The 16,197-nt window shown below is 41.6% G+C and overlaps 1 protein-coding gene across 9 annotated transcripts in view; it reads right to left on the reverse strand.

The window, feature by feature from the left end:
- The window catches only part of BICD1 (BICD cargo adaptor 1), a 316,001-nt gene that overhangs the window by 69,366 nt on the left and 230,438 nt on the right, over window positions 1–16,197 (reverse strand). For all 9 annotated transcript variants that reach the window (XR_002096917.1, XR_002096916.1, XM_019515468.1 and 6 more), the window contains exons 4-5: window positions 15,362–15,799; window positions 7,769–8,863 (exon numbers count right to left, since the gene is read on the reverse strand). Coding sequence is in view for 7 of the 9 variants with exons in the window: in XM_019515468.1 (XP_019371013.1) it covers window positions 7,769–8,863; window positions 15,362–15,799 (1,533 nt within the window). In the remaining 2 variants the exon portion in view is untranslated. The remainder of the gene's footprint in view (window positions 1–7,768; window positions 8,864–15,361; window positions 15,800–16,197) is intronic.

Genomic DNA, 16,197 nt, shown 5'->3' on the forward strand with positions numbered 1-16,197 from the left:
GGGGGGGACCTCTGCATGCTTGGCAACAAACCCGGAAGTAGCGAAAATGGTATACAGAATATTAAGTGTGGATACACAAAACCGTGGTTGGCAAGGGAGACCTGTACTGGAAGATCAAGACTAAAACCTTGACAAAACAAGTAGCATTCATGAGACTATGTGAGCCACAGAGTCCAGATTGGAGACTGGGGAGAGTAGACTGTCTTGACACTGTGGGCAACAAGAAAAAAGACCTAAGTCTGAAAAAAAGCATGAGGATCTTAAAGTCCAAAATAAATCAGAATGTAAAGCTGTATGTGCTGTGGCAAATCACCTCAGCAAGTTGATAGGGCTGGGCCCAAGGACTAAGATACAATCAGAACTAGTGGATTTACATCAACACCTGACAACACTCATATTCAGATCTGAGGGAAGGCCTGCAATTCTTCATGACAGCCAAAGGCACTACAGAAAATAAAGGAACATTGTAAGTAGTTTAATTATATAGGTATTTTAACTTCCATACTGGTTGTCAACTGTTATTATATTTGATTGAGGGAAAAATCTGCCAGAGACATACCTTTAGGGGAGACTCTCACAAGAACCAGTTGGAAACCATGGTTGTGAAGCTGATCAGTCACAACTGAGGTACTGCAAGACGCAAATCTCTGTCCAACCTCTTGGCCCTAAGACCCACTCTACACGTCTAATGCACTGGATCTAATGCATGATCCATACAAGCATGCCTCCTGCCATGCCACAGGTGTGGCAGGAGGTATGATTGTGGGATCACGTATTAGATCAAATGATGTTTTATTGCCGGTGTAGGAGGAGCCCGATCCTGGGCTGCCGCTGCATCAGCAAGAAGCAGGCACCCATGGTGGGGAGCCCCCTTTACTGAGGGGGCTCCCAGCCCTGTACCTGACAAGAGTCCATTTACCTGATGGGGCTCTTGGTGTAGTTTTACGCACCCCAGAGCCTTGGGGATCATGGCAGCCATGGTCCCTGGGGCTTAGAGGTTTCATGATGGACATGACACACCCTTGTGGCTGGAAGCCCTGTCAGCCGAGGGGGCTCCCAGCTGCAGGGGAGACCCTACAATACACGCAAATTAAAGGTTGACCACAACCAGCTATAAAATTAGTACATATTTTCAAGGTCTAACTTTATAGCTGGTTGGAGCTTTTTATTATGTGGTAAGTACTTTGCACATGTAGATGGTCTTAAGGTAGTTGTTCAATTAGCCAGTTTATTGTGCAATACTTGTAATGTGTAGAAAGGGCCTAAGCGATCACCAGTTATCTACTTTGCCTCTTTTTCATCATTCTGTTTACTGCACAGCTGCTTTTCTAGCCCCAAATTTTCTACAGTGGCTTAAACTTTAAACCCTTCTGCAAGCTTTACTTTCCTTACAGTTTAGACAAGTTTCAAGACACCTTTATACATTCAAAAATTTCTTGTTACTCACTTCACATTTTACAGTAAGTGTGAAGCAAATTGAGTGAGTGATAATATCATTGCTAAAAAGCTGTAAAATGGTATTTCACTTTTCACACACAAAAAGCACAACAGGGGACCAGTTATTTTCACTACAAAAAGTACTTGGCACTTGACAGACTATAGAGTCCTTTGGTCCTACCTAATACTCAAAGTAAAAAACCTCATTTCTTTTATCTGCCTTAACCTCACAAGCTTTTGGTCTATATTTCAGGCCTTTTAATTTTTTTCATGCCCTCAAGGTATTCCACCAAAGCTTCAGCATTTTGGCATTTGCCTCAGTTGCGGAAGCTGGGGGGATCACGGTTTCAACCATCAAAGATGTGTGAGTGATACTGATTAGACTACTGATTACCTGACAGAGATTATTTTTAATCACGAAAACTCAGGCTACCGAATTCCACACTGTAGTCAGGATTCCCCAATTTTTTTTATTTTTTATATAATTAAATTTCTACACTATTCCAAATGAAAAATCAGAAAAACAGCTGATTTAGTTTACAATTCATATAATTACTACTGCTTGACATTTTTAAAATTTGGTTTGTTCTGCTTTCCAAAACTAGTGCTGATACAGGTAATTGAAGCTATGAATAAATGAGTACATGAATTAAAACAAAGAAAGTTAGCTTTTATTGTAAGTTGGCTTTTTGAGAGAGTGGCATATAAACCAAATAAATAAATAGCCTGTCAGATGTGCCCAGGCCTGCCTTGATCAATATGCCATTTCCTCCTTCCTTTTTCTATATTTTTTCCAGATTTTTTTAGATTACTACCTCCATGCAAAAGGCTTGCGGTTTCCTGTGTGCGAGAATGTCATTTACTATAATTTACCTGAAGTTAATTTTTCTTGCATCAGAACATAAAACGTTTGTTCAAAAATAAAGCAAACAGAGCAAAATTAGATTCTTGTAATATAAATGCTCACATCAAATTAGGAAATGGCTATGCAAGTTTTAGGCATGTAAAGAAATCATACAAATCATGGCTGCATTTAAAGATTTAAAAAGATATATGCTATACATGGTATTATCTGGGTCCTCAAAGATGACTGCAAGATAAAGATAAATATTAAGAAATCTAAGTTTCTTGGTTGTTTTCCTGAAGCACAGAAAATGAACTACAGCTAAAGTTAAGAGGGAGATATCCTGTTTATATTATTTTTCAGTGAACTATTTGCCTTGATGTTGTGGTGACACAAAACATTAGTGAAATACTACAATTTTCTATTTTGTGTAGAAACCCTGTGCAGCTGCATTTGCAATATGACATACTTCTGCTGGCCACTAGATAGCACCCATGCCTCCTACAGTCACTGTGTAGCTTCATTACCAGAGCAGGATATTACTGTTAATACTGCAATCCTGGCATTTGTTTCTAAAGATTCTTCACTTCAGTTGAATAAGATACTAGTCCCTTGTCCCTGCTTTTCACCCACCATAAAGTGCCGTAAACAGGAATGAGGATCTTATCCAAAATGATTTTTCACCCATTTGACACTAGTGTCCATCATTTAAACCCCCCAAATTCCCAATATACACACTTGCATTTGCCTATTTCTAATTTTATTGCTACCTGGACTAAAACTGAATTAAATATGTGGTATTTTCCCTAGCAATTTTTAAAAATGGAAACTAAGAGCCTGAACATTTCTCTAAGTCAGGGGAAGGCAATTATTTTGGGCAGAGGGCCACTTACTGAGTTTTGGCAAGCCATCAAGTGCTGCATGACAGGCAGCTCAGGGCAGATAAACGTTAATTTTCTACATTTTTTAGGGGCCCCACGGGCGGGATAGAATGGCCTGGCAGGCCGCATTCGGCCCCTGGGCTGCATTTTGCCCACCCCTGCTCTAAGTCTTATTACAACCCTGGCTGTTACATCTTGGTGTAGCTGCTGGTCCCAAACACAGATAAAATGAGGAGACTAATCTCCTCGCCTCGTAAAAAGAAAAACACGCCTCTGGGCACAGAAACAGGACAAGACTTCCAGTCTTTAAAAGAAGTGGAAAGACATCTATGCATATGCTCCAGGGTGGGGCTTGGGTTAATTAGAGCAGCTCTTCGGAGCCACTCTAATTAAAACACCCACAACATCTTGTGTATTCAGTACCCCGTGCTTTAGTTAAAGCACCCTACTGCCATTTTGAAATGTGGAGATCCTGAATAGACGTGCCGGTGAGGCTGCTGCAGCATTCTAATTAGAATGTGGTACCGCAAGCATCCTGCACATGTACAGGCACCAGAAGAGACTAGTTTCTGCTCTGTGCAGCAATGTTGCCCCAGGAAGGATAACAGAATAACTCTCGTTTTCCAAAAGAGTATTTTCTAATTTGTGAGCATGTTATGCTCATGTTAATCTCCTTGGGAGTGTCTTTGACTCTAACAGACATACAGCTCCTCGCTCTAACTCATGGCTCTTCAAAGAAAGTGCCATGAGTTACAGTGACACCCCCCTGGACCTGACAAACATTCGTTGTTGGGTCAGGAAGGTAGGGGATCAAGCTCCACTTTGGAGCTGATACAGAAGGATCTGCCTCTCCACAGGCTCTCTTCCCTAGCTGCATTAGCCCAGCTCTGATCGTGTGTAGAGACAGACAGAAGTTAATGAAGGCACTCTGCTTTGGAGCACATTATTCTAAACCCTCATCACAAAAAGGCTAATTTTTTGCATGATCAAGCACTTTTAAAGTGCTCTGCAGCCATGCACTTCTATAATTATATGATTCTATCAGGGCACGGCTGCAGTGTACTTTCAAGGGACTGATCATGTAACCAATGCCACTTCTATCAGTGTCCTTGGGCTGCCCTGAGCCAGGTGTTCCTGTCTTCTCGTTTTGTCCACATAGAAAACTCATGTAAGTTTGGGTACATGAATCAGCCCTCCTATTTCTTCTATGTTTATTCCCTGCTATTATCCATCATGAGATACAAAATGTGTTTAAATATAATAAGGGGAAACTTAAGGAAATATACCATTATGAAAGTCTGATAAAAACTAAACAGTGACTGTAAGAGGAGTGCTAATGGTACTTTAATATAACAGAACAATTTTATTGATACTCTGTATCTTCAACCCCATCATTAGTGAATTTGTTATGATGTGAACTACAAGGAAATTGATTGAAATCAATATGGACTTCCTTAAGAAACATATTATATTACACTTTTTTCCCCTCTATAGTATCAATGTTAGCATTACCAAACAAGGTTCCCTGCTGGTAAATCCATATTTTTTGGTGCGTACATATTAGTAAATCAGCATACTCAATACATATTTCCAGTTCAAGAACTTTAGTCATGTCAGCATAGTACTGCTAATTTAACTTCATTAATTTAAATTCCAAGAGTGACCAGGAATAATGGTCACAAGCTGGCAGAGGGTAGATTTAGGCTAGATATCAGGAGGTGCTACTTCACGGTCAGGGTGGCTAGGATCTGGAACCAACTTCCAAGAGAAGTGGTGCTGGCTCCTACCCTGGGGTCTTTAAGAGGAGGCTAGATGTACACCTTGCTGGGGTCGTTTGACCCCAGTACTCTTTCCTGCCATGGCAGGGGGTTGGACTAGATGATCTACTCAGGTCCCTTCCAACCCTAGAAACTATGAAACTTTCATAATTTCATTGTGAATCCTATGATTACATGAAAATATATTTGATTTTTAAAAAGAAAAAAAATCTAGCCCTGGAAACTGCAGAGAAAAGCTTGAAAATGTGAACCAGATTACCCTGGTGATTCTCAGCCAGGGTGATGTGCCACCTGGGATGCTGCCAGATCCTTTAAAGGGTTCCACAAGTTGTGAGGAGATGAGAGAGATCTAAGAAGATAATCACATAAGCACAGACTTGGGCTTGTTCTTCCCAGGCCCATTCCTTATCTTTATAGCCTGGCTCCTATGCAAGAAGGTAAGCGCTGTAATACAAAAAATAATTTCTAAAATTGGGTGTCTTTCAATTCAGAAAATATATGGTGTCTTCAATCTAATGAAGGCTGCCTCAAGTCAAGAAATGTTAACAACCACTGACTTACAGGTTCATACCCCAAAGTCTCACAAAGCAGAGGACAAATAAAAAGAACCCAAAGTGCATTAGTGTTTAAAACCTCATGATTTTCCAGGTCTTGACTTGTGATTCCTGAACACTTGAGGATGGCAATATTGCTAGTCTCAGTTAAAATTATTTCGTTCCATCTTAGCTTTTTCTTCTCTCTTCTTATAATACCATTATATTATCTTATAATAATGCCATTATAATGAACACCCCTGGGACCAGGAGAAAAGTTCATTAAAAGACAGTGTTTACTATAAGAGAGTTAGTTGATTTGCTGCATGGTAACAATATAAAAAAAACCATTTCCTGCTGTTGGGATTGTTAAAAGAAGGGGTTCTTAAAAACAAGGTTTGTTATAATGAGGCTTTACTGTCTTAGATCTTTAACACTAACTGATATCATTTGGGATTTGGGGTATTCAGTTTGCATGGAAGGGGTCACATATCCAATTGTATGGTTCCTAATATTCACGTAGTTGCCTCAGGGGGAGTTATATACCAAAGAGTAGTTCTAATTCTGCGAAGTGTTTTTATAGCACCTTCTTAGTCAGCATTTTTGCACCCTGTGGTTGCATAATTTTGCCTTTTTAGCAGGACAATTTTATTTTTGCTTGCATTTTAGCTGGTAGTAAGAAAAAACCTATAAAAGAGAGTGAATTAGATTCTCTTCTACTGTCATCAGCATAAAGTGAATTGCTTGCCAACTGAATAATCTTTAACTTAAAGTTCTCAACTTTAACTTCATTTTAACTACACTGACAACAGTAGAGGCAAGCAATCTAATCCTGACTCAGTTCATACCCAAGTTCATACATATGCCAGCTCAAATCATTTAAATTTATTGTACCTCAGTATTCCCAGAAGAAAATGGGAGTAAGCAGATCCATCTTTGCCAAGAGGTTTCAGAGATTAACCAAGAGTTTTAGAGTTCTGCATTTCTTTTTGTCTTAGACCAACACAGCTACCATATACATCCCTGAAGCATAAATGTAACACATTATTCCCCAGTATGTTGACATCGTGCACTGTGTCTTGAGGGCAGCGGCAATGTGTACGGGGTGCACATGTGTGCATGTGTACCCCTTGAGAGCACTGGTGCACACCCTGATTGGCCACACTCGCCACTTAGGCAATGGTCAGAGGGGGCTGGTGGGAGTGCCAGTGTCCCCCCTGCAAGCGCCGGCCAATCACTGCAGCTTCTCCCAGAAGCGGCCACAGCCACTCCAGGATGCAGCTGCAGCAATTATAGTTTCATAGTTTCATAGATTTAGGGTCGGAAGGGACCTAGTAGATCTTCTAGCCCGACCCCCCGCCAATTAACTCCAGGATGCAGCTGCAGCAATTATAGTTTCATAGTTTCATAGATTTAGGGTCGGAAGGGACCTAGTAGATCTTCAGCCCGACCGCCCCCCCCCCCAATTAACTGTGGGGAAACTCCCTCCGGGCAGCAAGATCTGCCATGGGGGAACCCCTCCCTGATGGGCATCAAGATCTGCCATAAGGGACCCCCCCGGGGCAGCAAGACTGGTCACGGGGGGGGGAGGGCATGTGCCCCCCTGAATAAGGTGGCACCAGTTGCCCATGCTTGAGGATGTGGCACATCCTGATATCATGTGAGAGACCTAGGCCTGTGGTTGTGACTCTTGAAACTTGGTTGTTTCTCCAACCAGGAAACCCACTAGCACAGTGATGTTCAATGAGGGAGCCTTTTAATGTGCCTCAGAGTGCCATACATTGTTAGTATTGTTAGGTGTGCAAACATGACCCACAATATAAACCCAGGGATTTCAAAAAGGTTCCCATATTATTAAATATATTGTGATCTGTTATGGTTTTTCCAAGTTCTTTGCAACAGAAAACCTACTCTATTATTTTTTCATTGTCAAAAAATGAGTGGAAACTAAGAGCTGGCAGTTTTTGAGGGTTGCCTTGAATCTAACAAGGGGTGCATTGAATCTGAAAAGGTTCAGAATCACTGCAGTAGCAGCAGCATTGGAGCTAAGCTGTAGGATCTCAAATTCTGCAGCAAACTACTCATTCTGTCCACCCCTAAGACCAACACTGGGTGTTGGAAAGAAAGTATCCAGTATGACTGGAAGGAGATGAGGGGAAAAAAGGACTCTGACTGAGCAGGGAGTTCCTCAGTTGATACCTGAATGCTCAACTACAAAAATACTCATTAGGTGGTACACTGATTAGCAATGGAACTGGTGACCACCACTCATTGAAAATGTCATTAGCATCTTACCTGCTTGTTGGCTTTCAGCACTGCCCTCAGGGTTGCTATCTGCTCCCTTTTGGTACTCAACAGTGACTTCAGTTTCAGGATCTCTTCCATTAAGGCTTCCTTGTCCTTATCAATCATGGGTGCCAGCTCACGTGCTGCTGCGCGCTGGCGAGACAGCTGCACTGACCGATCAACAGCCTTCTGCAAGTGCTTGATTTGGTCCCTTATTATGGCATTTAGGTTGTAGATATTCATTGGCTCTTTGCGAATGTCACTGGTATCAGAGACTGGAGATGAAGGAGGGGCCGTGATGATAGGAGAAATGGTAGGTGTCTTTGTTGGGCTTTGTTCTTTACCGACTTCTGTGCTCTCTTTTGAAACCTGCTCAGTTGGGGTCCTGGCTTCTACTGGGGATGCCACCCCTCTTCTGGCGAGCCGAGGAGAGAGAAGCCCCCTGGGATCATCAGGTCCCTTCAGACTCCCACTACGGGTAACTCTACTTTGCCTGTAATAGTCCAGCATGACCCTGTTTGGCGTTTCATTGTTACACAGACAAACATGATGATAGAGCTGAGCCAACTCCTCACTAAAGGTTACCAACTCATCCTGGGCGGTGTTGAGGGTATTATGGTTTTCATTTGCTATGCTTGTCATCCTTTGCAACTCTTTTTCCATGTGAACCATTTTCTCGTGGCTTTCCTTAGTTGATTTCTCGAGGTTTGTCACCTGCTCATCATACATCTGGATTCTGCTCTCATACTTTGTCTTTTCTTCAGTGTAGTTTTCTACATACTTATTGTACTTCTCCTTTAAGGCTTTGATTTCAGCTTTAAGGTCAATCACCTCTGTCACGGCAACCTTGTATTTACACTCGAGAATCTCTAAGCCGTTGATGTCTACTTCGTAGTCATGTGTTTCCTCCCCAGAGTCCCGGCCCTTCTCAAAATCTAGCTCTGCCTTCAGTTCTTTGTTGCTCTGCAGCCCTCTCATGGCATTGACATGCTCCGTGAGTTTGTGGACTCGCTCATGTTGCTCTGTCAGTGCTCCTTTTGTGTGTTCCAGCTGTGTCTGGGATTCCTGAAGGTTGGCCAAGAGAATAGCTTTTTCTCTCTCCACCTGGAATGATACAAGATAAATGTCTGAGAAGGCAATGAAACTAAGAGATACAGGACAGTTCTCATTCTACCTGTGTTTCTATGGTGGTCAACAAACACTGCAAACAGCATTTGTCCCCCAAACAATATACTCTAGTTGAAATTTTCAAAGCACTCAAGGAGACTGAGACATATTATTCACTGATTTTAAAATAAAATTGTAGAAATTAAATAACAAAGATTTGTGGTCATTTTTATATTATTATTACTTATCCTACCTAATTCCCTATTAATTCTCCTTAGCCACTGACTGATCATTGCAGGTTTTCACTAAATATCAGATTGATCCTGAAATAAGTTCCATAAGTTTTAAATAAGCATCAACCTTCATATCATCTGCCTCATGATATAACGCAGCATCCTGCTTCATACATGTTTCGTCAAAGTTTCTGTATTTATGTATTTCTAGTAGAAAGTATAGCTATTCCTTTACTCATTATATATTTATAACAGTGCATATGCCTATAAGGTTCAATAAAGAATATCCAGAACATTGATGGGATGCTTTGGATACTCTGGACAACCTTCCAAAAATATATTACAGGGATGCATAAATTCTCACACATAGAATAACCCAGCAACTACCTACAAATATAACATGTTTGGAAGCAGCACAAACACAGTCCCTAGAGCTTGACAGCACCATTACTCACCCTTGCACAAAACATACTTCCTCAAGGACATGGGAGAAAAAATGGGCCTTGCAGTGCACCCTGAAGATTAAAAAATGGGACTGCACATAGATGGTGTCACTCAAAGTCTACTAATATGTACATGTGTAATACAATTTAGGACTGAAACATCTCTCTCCCTGAATGGAGGAGGAGAAAGACAAACAAAAGCTATGCTACCCCTGGCTTTGAACTATATTAATTCCCTCCTGCATTTCCATAGGGAAATCTGTGTGTTGAAGAGGGGATGGTTGGTGCTGTGGAGAATGCCATATCCCCAGTGGTTTTAATAAAGAAAATCTGAAAGCAAATGAACCAAGTTAATGGTTGCTAGTTTTGGTCTGTTCAAACATTGACTATCACATAAAAAAACATAATGTTTTAAGTTTCATGCCTGCCTTTGTCCAATTTTGAACTACTGAATACCATGAAAATAAGTAGGGGTGCACTGATAGAGTTTTTTTTGGGCCAATACCAATAGCCAACTTTTAATGAGCCATATCAGCCGATATCGATCCAATTGGCAATATGCAGTCAAGCAGCTTGAATAGCAGCATCAGGGTAGTAAGTCTGCTGGGAAGGAAGGGGCAGGGGGGAGGGAAGGAGCAGGGGGTGCAGATTGAGGCTCCCACAGTGAGCGAGGAAGTGGGGCTGGGGCAGGGGCTGCGCAGCCAAGGCAGAGCACGGGATGGGGCCATGAGCAGCTCATATGCGAGGGTGTGGGAGGGGGGGCAGTTCCTGCTACTACGCACACCCCAGGAGGGCACGGGAGACGTGTGCCCCCAGATCTGCGTGTGGGGAGAGGGCGGGCTGCCGCTGCACGCTGGGGCCAGGGCAGTGCCCTGCTGTTCCAGGCAGGGGGCTGAGCCAGGCTGTGCTTGGAGAGGGTGGTGGTGGCACTGGATAGAGGGCTGGGGGGGGAAGGCTGCAGCCACTTCAGAATCTGCTGTAGCCCCCCCATAGCACCATTCCCAGTGCCACCACCACCTGCTCCAAGTGCAGCCTGGTCCAGCCCCCCCACTGGGAAGAGCCCAGCACTGCCCCGGCCTCAGCCTCCAACAACAGCCTGCCCTCGCCCTGTCTGCAGATCTGGGGGAACATGCCCTCCTGGGGTGCACATGACAGCAGGATTAAGCCCCCTCCCCATGCTCCCTGGACAAGCTGCTCGTGGCTCCATCCCATGCCCTGCTCCACTCCGCCTCCACAGCACCTGCCTGAACCCCACTCCCTCCTTCACCAAGGGGGCCTTGATCTGCCCCCTCACTTTCCCTCACAACAGACTTACCAGCCAAACCCGGCTGCTCTCCATTTTAAATATTTTATACCCATAGACATCTTCCTGATGGTATTCAGCGAAAGAGTGAAATCAGTCTCTGTAAAAATTATATATGGGGGGTGGGGGGGAAGGCCTTCAAAGATTTAAAGTATATTAAAGTTATTTCATAAAAAGTTCTGAAGAGCTGTTCTAGCTCCTATAGTTTCATAACTAAGAACCTTGCAGCTGCTACTGTAAAAGGCTGAATACATGATGGATGATCCTCTGATTTTATAGATCTGTTATAAAACCTAGCCTCTATTTTAGAATTTGCTGTTAGTGGCAGGCACAGAACTGCAGGAGCAAAAATAGAAACCACATTCAAGCACCTTTAAAAATCTGGCCCTAATTCTTCTATGTATGGGCAGAAGGGAGACAATAAATCCTATTTTAATTACTTCAGTGGGAAAACTGGGATCAAATCTTCTTATCAGTTGCCTCATTTCTGTGTTATAACACAGTGGCCACTCTTACCTCCTTGCATGTTTGCCTGCATTTAGTCTTTGCAATGGGTGAGGGGTCCTGATGTGTACGGGGACAAGAGACAGTTGCCACTGCAGAGCTCTCCCAGACCCATGCACATGGGGATAAACCCCATGCCCAGCAGGACTTCTCTGCACAGCTGGGGGCTGGCTAGGAGCTGTCCCGCTTCTAGCCAACAGCTCCTGGAAGACAGCACCCTAGTCCTGGCACTGCTTGGCTCCTGTCCCCTGTAGCCCCCTGGTGTTGGGGCAGACTGGGAGCAAATTTGCTCCAGGTCAGTATCTACACATGCACTACTGCACAGTTAGTTTACTACCTGTATTTACAGGTAGTAGCTAACGATGCAGTAGACTAATTTACTGCACAGTGTTACACACTTGTAGACAGTGAAACTTTACTGTGCAGCAGATTTGTTTGCTGAAAAAAAGCTTCTCGTGTAGACACACTCACTGTAATCTAAGGCTACTGAAGTAGTTAGTAAAATTCTATGACTGAACCAGGACCTTTCCCAGTTCGGCGCCAGGTCTTAGTGCTGCCTCAATTTTCCCTTTCTTGTACTGTTAATCATACTGCACACTTTAAGTATTTAAATCTTTCATGACTGAATTCTGGCTGTCATCTGGTGAAGTATGCTGAACTTGGCATGACTGAGGCAGAGCTCCAGCCATCTTAAAGGGTCAATTCTCTCTGTGATGGTGACCATATACTAAAAAGATATCTATGTAGTCATCATTACATGGACAGATGATCTCATAGGCTAAGGGGACTGCACAACAAGAATATTAGGTGAAACCCTGTAATCAGACAACTAACAGTAGATTCTGCTGGTAAAGAAATAATATGGGTTGACTGGAGTTCATTGTTACAGAATGACATATAAAGAATGAAAGTAAATGATTTCTAAGAGGTAGAATAACAATTGATGACTTTAGCATGTTACTGTTTGTTCCAGGTCACAAATACATGCTTCTATTTTAAAGTGAAAAACCCCACCTAAAAACTCCAAAGCCAACTTCTTGAAAATAATAACTTTCTCCTTTTCTTAGGTACAGTAATTATATTTAACGTTTTAAAATCTACAAGGCCTTTATATCCACCCACAGCAACCTCCTAGAAGTAGGGAGTTATTTTTCAGTCTAATTTGGGGTAGTTTTTGGTCAATGAAAGTGGAAGTTTCAGAAAGAAAGTTCACCGTTGCCTGAAATGACAAAAGAAAAAGTAATCCAACCTGTTCTCTTCTCTACAAGGATTTCAGTTTTGGGGTTATTTTCTCCACAATTTATTTTAATAATTTGCTGTGAATTATATATCAGTATTCTTTAATTTATTAACAAGAGAAATTAGCAATGAATTTTGTTGGAAGCATGAGGAACATCTGAACAGGAACTCTGATTTGGGACCTTAACTTCTAGGCTATGTTCACACTTTGGAAGGAGTCTTCCTGAACACACTCCACTTATCTGTCCCCACTTGGTTATACCAAACCCAGAACTGCATCAGTGAAACCACTCCATGCCTGCTCTCAAGCATCACTAAAGGTAGACATCTTGAGAGCAGGCACGGAGTGGTTTCATTCTTGAGTGATGGGGGTGTCCTTGGAATACTTCAGTACTACATTTCTAGGTTTGTAATGTGTGAGTAGGGTATGCTCAAAAGTGATCTTCCCCAGGGCCACTGGAAATGCAGTGCAGACATGCTAATGGTCTTATTCTTTTGGCTCCAGGGAAGGTTAAGTAGGAGTATGATGGAAGCTAAAGAAGGAAAGTTTGACATGGAGAATCTGAAGGAAATTTTATCTTCAACCATTAAAAAGGAGGCTATGATGTTGGGTATGAAATTAGGAGAACAAAGTACTGGAAGCAATGGTGAAAATTTAACACTCTGAAAAGGAGATGGCTAATTTCTCTATTGCAACAAGGAAAACGGGAGAAGATATAATCATTAACTGCCCTTGGAATGGTGATTGAGAGGTCAGACTTCGCTGGTTGTTGATGGACTACATTACCAACCAGATTTGTAAGGTATGTCTTGTTTGCACTCCTGAAGCACAAACACTGACAGTAAGGTCTCTCTTTTGTATTAGCCAGGGGCTGTGCTATTAACACGCATGGATCAGGACAGCCCCGGAGCTGCTGAAAAATCATGCCTGCATTAATAAATAATTTGTGTGGGCTAACACAATGAATTAGGGCAAAGAATTTGCCATTCTGTACATGAAGCAGGAGACACACAAACCAAATTTCAATATATGCCTGGATGAACTGAATACTACAAGGGCGGTGCTGAAGACTGCAAATCCAATTTTGCTGAATCACTGCCTTTTACCAGCTTGAACATGTAATTGAATCCCCACGTTTATTCACAAATTCTTAGGAGGAATTTCTTGCATTTAATTTGCGTGATCCAGGATTAGCTAATGTGGTTCAAAATAGAAAAAAGGTTGTCACTAAAAAAAGAAAGTGCGTATCAGCAGCCTATGGAAACCTTTTAAACATCTAGGGAAATGTTAAGTTTCTTGCTGTGTCTATTTTATCTTTAAGTTCCTTAACATTATTAAGATGTTGAATAAGGTCAATTATACAGATACAATTAGAGTTGGCCAAAACATTTCCAATAGAACATTTTTCTTTTAGAAAATGCCGATTTATCCAATTGATATGATCCATAAAAGCATGTACATTTTGATAAAATTTAGTCTAAGAAAAAATCAAAATGAGATATTCCTAACTGAAACAGAACATTTTGAATTTACATTTTGGAACTGAAACAACATGTTTCAGTTGACATGAAATGGTTTTTCTCTGAAATTTTACTTCAAAGGTAAATTTTGACTTCTTGGTCTGATCTGGGAAAAAAATCAATATCAATCTCTCCCACAAAATGTTTCAACCTGCTCTAGTTAAAATAATTATTGCCTCAAAATTATGTTTACCAAACACTGCAAGCCAAATCATCACTGTCTTTTCATCCCATAATTGAGATTAAAACTTCCCATAACTTATTTGCTAATGAGTTGTATAAAACAATAAATTCTCCAGAAAAAAAATGACAACATGTAAGGATACGTTGCTCATTGATCACAACCGAATTAGGTTTGTTACATACTCACTTTTACTTCCGTTCTTCTTTCACTGTATAAGCAAGTTTCCTTTTAGGATGGGCACGTAAAAAAACCCCAGTCCTGGGAGGTATTGAATGCTTCTTGGAAGTTGCCAGGAACTTTCAGTTCCCATTATGTGAACTGCGTAAGAGACTGCATGACTGGATTCTTACACTGTGCTGCATTGTATCCTTTCTAAGATGATGACAACAGTACCTTTGGCAGCTTGTGTTTCTGGCATTGGATCACTTCCCAATCTTATATTCTGATTATGGTTGTGTGGGCACAAAAGAAAGAAAAACAAAACTGCTGGCAGTATACTCACCAGTGGCACTCCTTGCAGTGTGCATCAGCAGGGAAAACTAATGTGGAATACAACAGTCTGTTATGTCTCAAACATCAAGGGCTCTCAGAGTAAATGTTTAACAAGAGGAACTCTCTTCTCCTTTCAACCTCTTTTGACAGAATGTCAAATCTTGTCCCAATTCAAATTAAGGGCAGAATCTCAATTTGACTTCAATGGGAACAGAACTGAGCCTAGATACACTTGTGCCCTAATTCAGACAAGCTTAGTTGCACTGAATGTAGTGTTGCTGAAAGCTGTGGTGTTACCCATGGGAGTAAAGTGCTATTAAAGGAAAGCAATGGCATTAGAATCTGGCAAGAGTGACTGGGTCCCTTCCTTCGCATCCCACCTCATTTCTGCTTAATTCAGGCCAATCCATTCTCTATGCTGAACTTTTTACAAGATTTGAAAACACATAAGCAGAAATAGAAAGTGAAAACCATGAAGAAGTGCATGGTAGAAAGTGTGATCAGAGACAATTACATCAGTTAATGCATAAAATGCTATCAGTCAGGCATACCTTCATAACACTTGGTGACTCTTACCTGCATGAGTTGCTGCTTCAGTTTCTGTATTTCTGATATGTTGAGCTCACTGAAGAGGTCAGAGACTGGGTGCAGAGATTCGCCTTTCCTAACTGCAGGAGTCCGGTAATCTCCATTTAGCTTCACAAGAGGCCCATGAATGTGCCCATTCATTTTGTCATCATTATTAGGTTCACTTCCATCCTCTCCAAACTTTAATCCATCTACTGATATATTAATGTGATTATTGTACACACTATCATTTATGTTGATATACTGGGACAGTTCCTTTCTCAGATTGTTCTTTTGCTCCCTCTCATTTTTTAAAGTCTCCAGGGCTTCCTCCAACTGATGTTCAGCAATCTCCTTCAATCTGATGGCATCTTCGAGCTGGCTATTTAGCAATACTGTCTCCTCCTCAAATCGTTTAATCTCATGCTTTAAGCCTTCATATTCAACCTGAATTAGATAAGACAAAGAACATTCATAATACTAAAATTTGGGTCATAAAAACCTGCCATTTTCTAGCCGTATTGAACTATGCACTAAAAGGAATAAAATTATGAACACCAGGCACTGTCTGCAGCTGCAAGGAACACAGCACTCAGAAAATTCAGGAGGTACTCTCTATTCATTATTGTGACAGGCACTTTTTAAGGCAAATTAAATTCCATGTTGGGGTGATTTATTAGGAGACTACGTTACTGTATTTCATGGAAGGACAGTCATTTACCCAAAGGTGACACAAATGTAGGTGTATTATGACACTGTGTATAGATGAGAAGTTAACAATAGTGTGTGACTTACCTTTTAGAGGTTTTTTTGAGGTGCCTTAATTCTCAGCAGATATAGCCACT

This window comes from Gavialis gangeticus, unplaced genomic scaffold (genome assembly GCF_001723915.1).
Source record: "Gavialis gangeticus isolate Ggan-Ray unplaced genomic scaffold, GavGan_comp1, whole genome shotgun sequence".
NCBI classification, from domain to species: domain Eukaryota; kingdom Metazoa; phylum Chordata; order Crocodylia; family Gavialidae; genus Gavialis; species Gavialis gangeticus.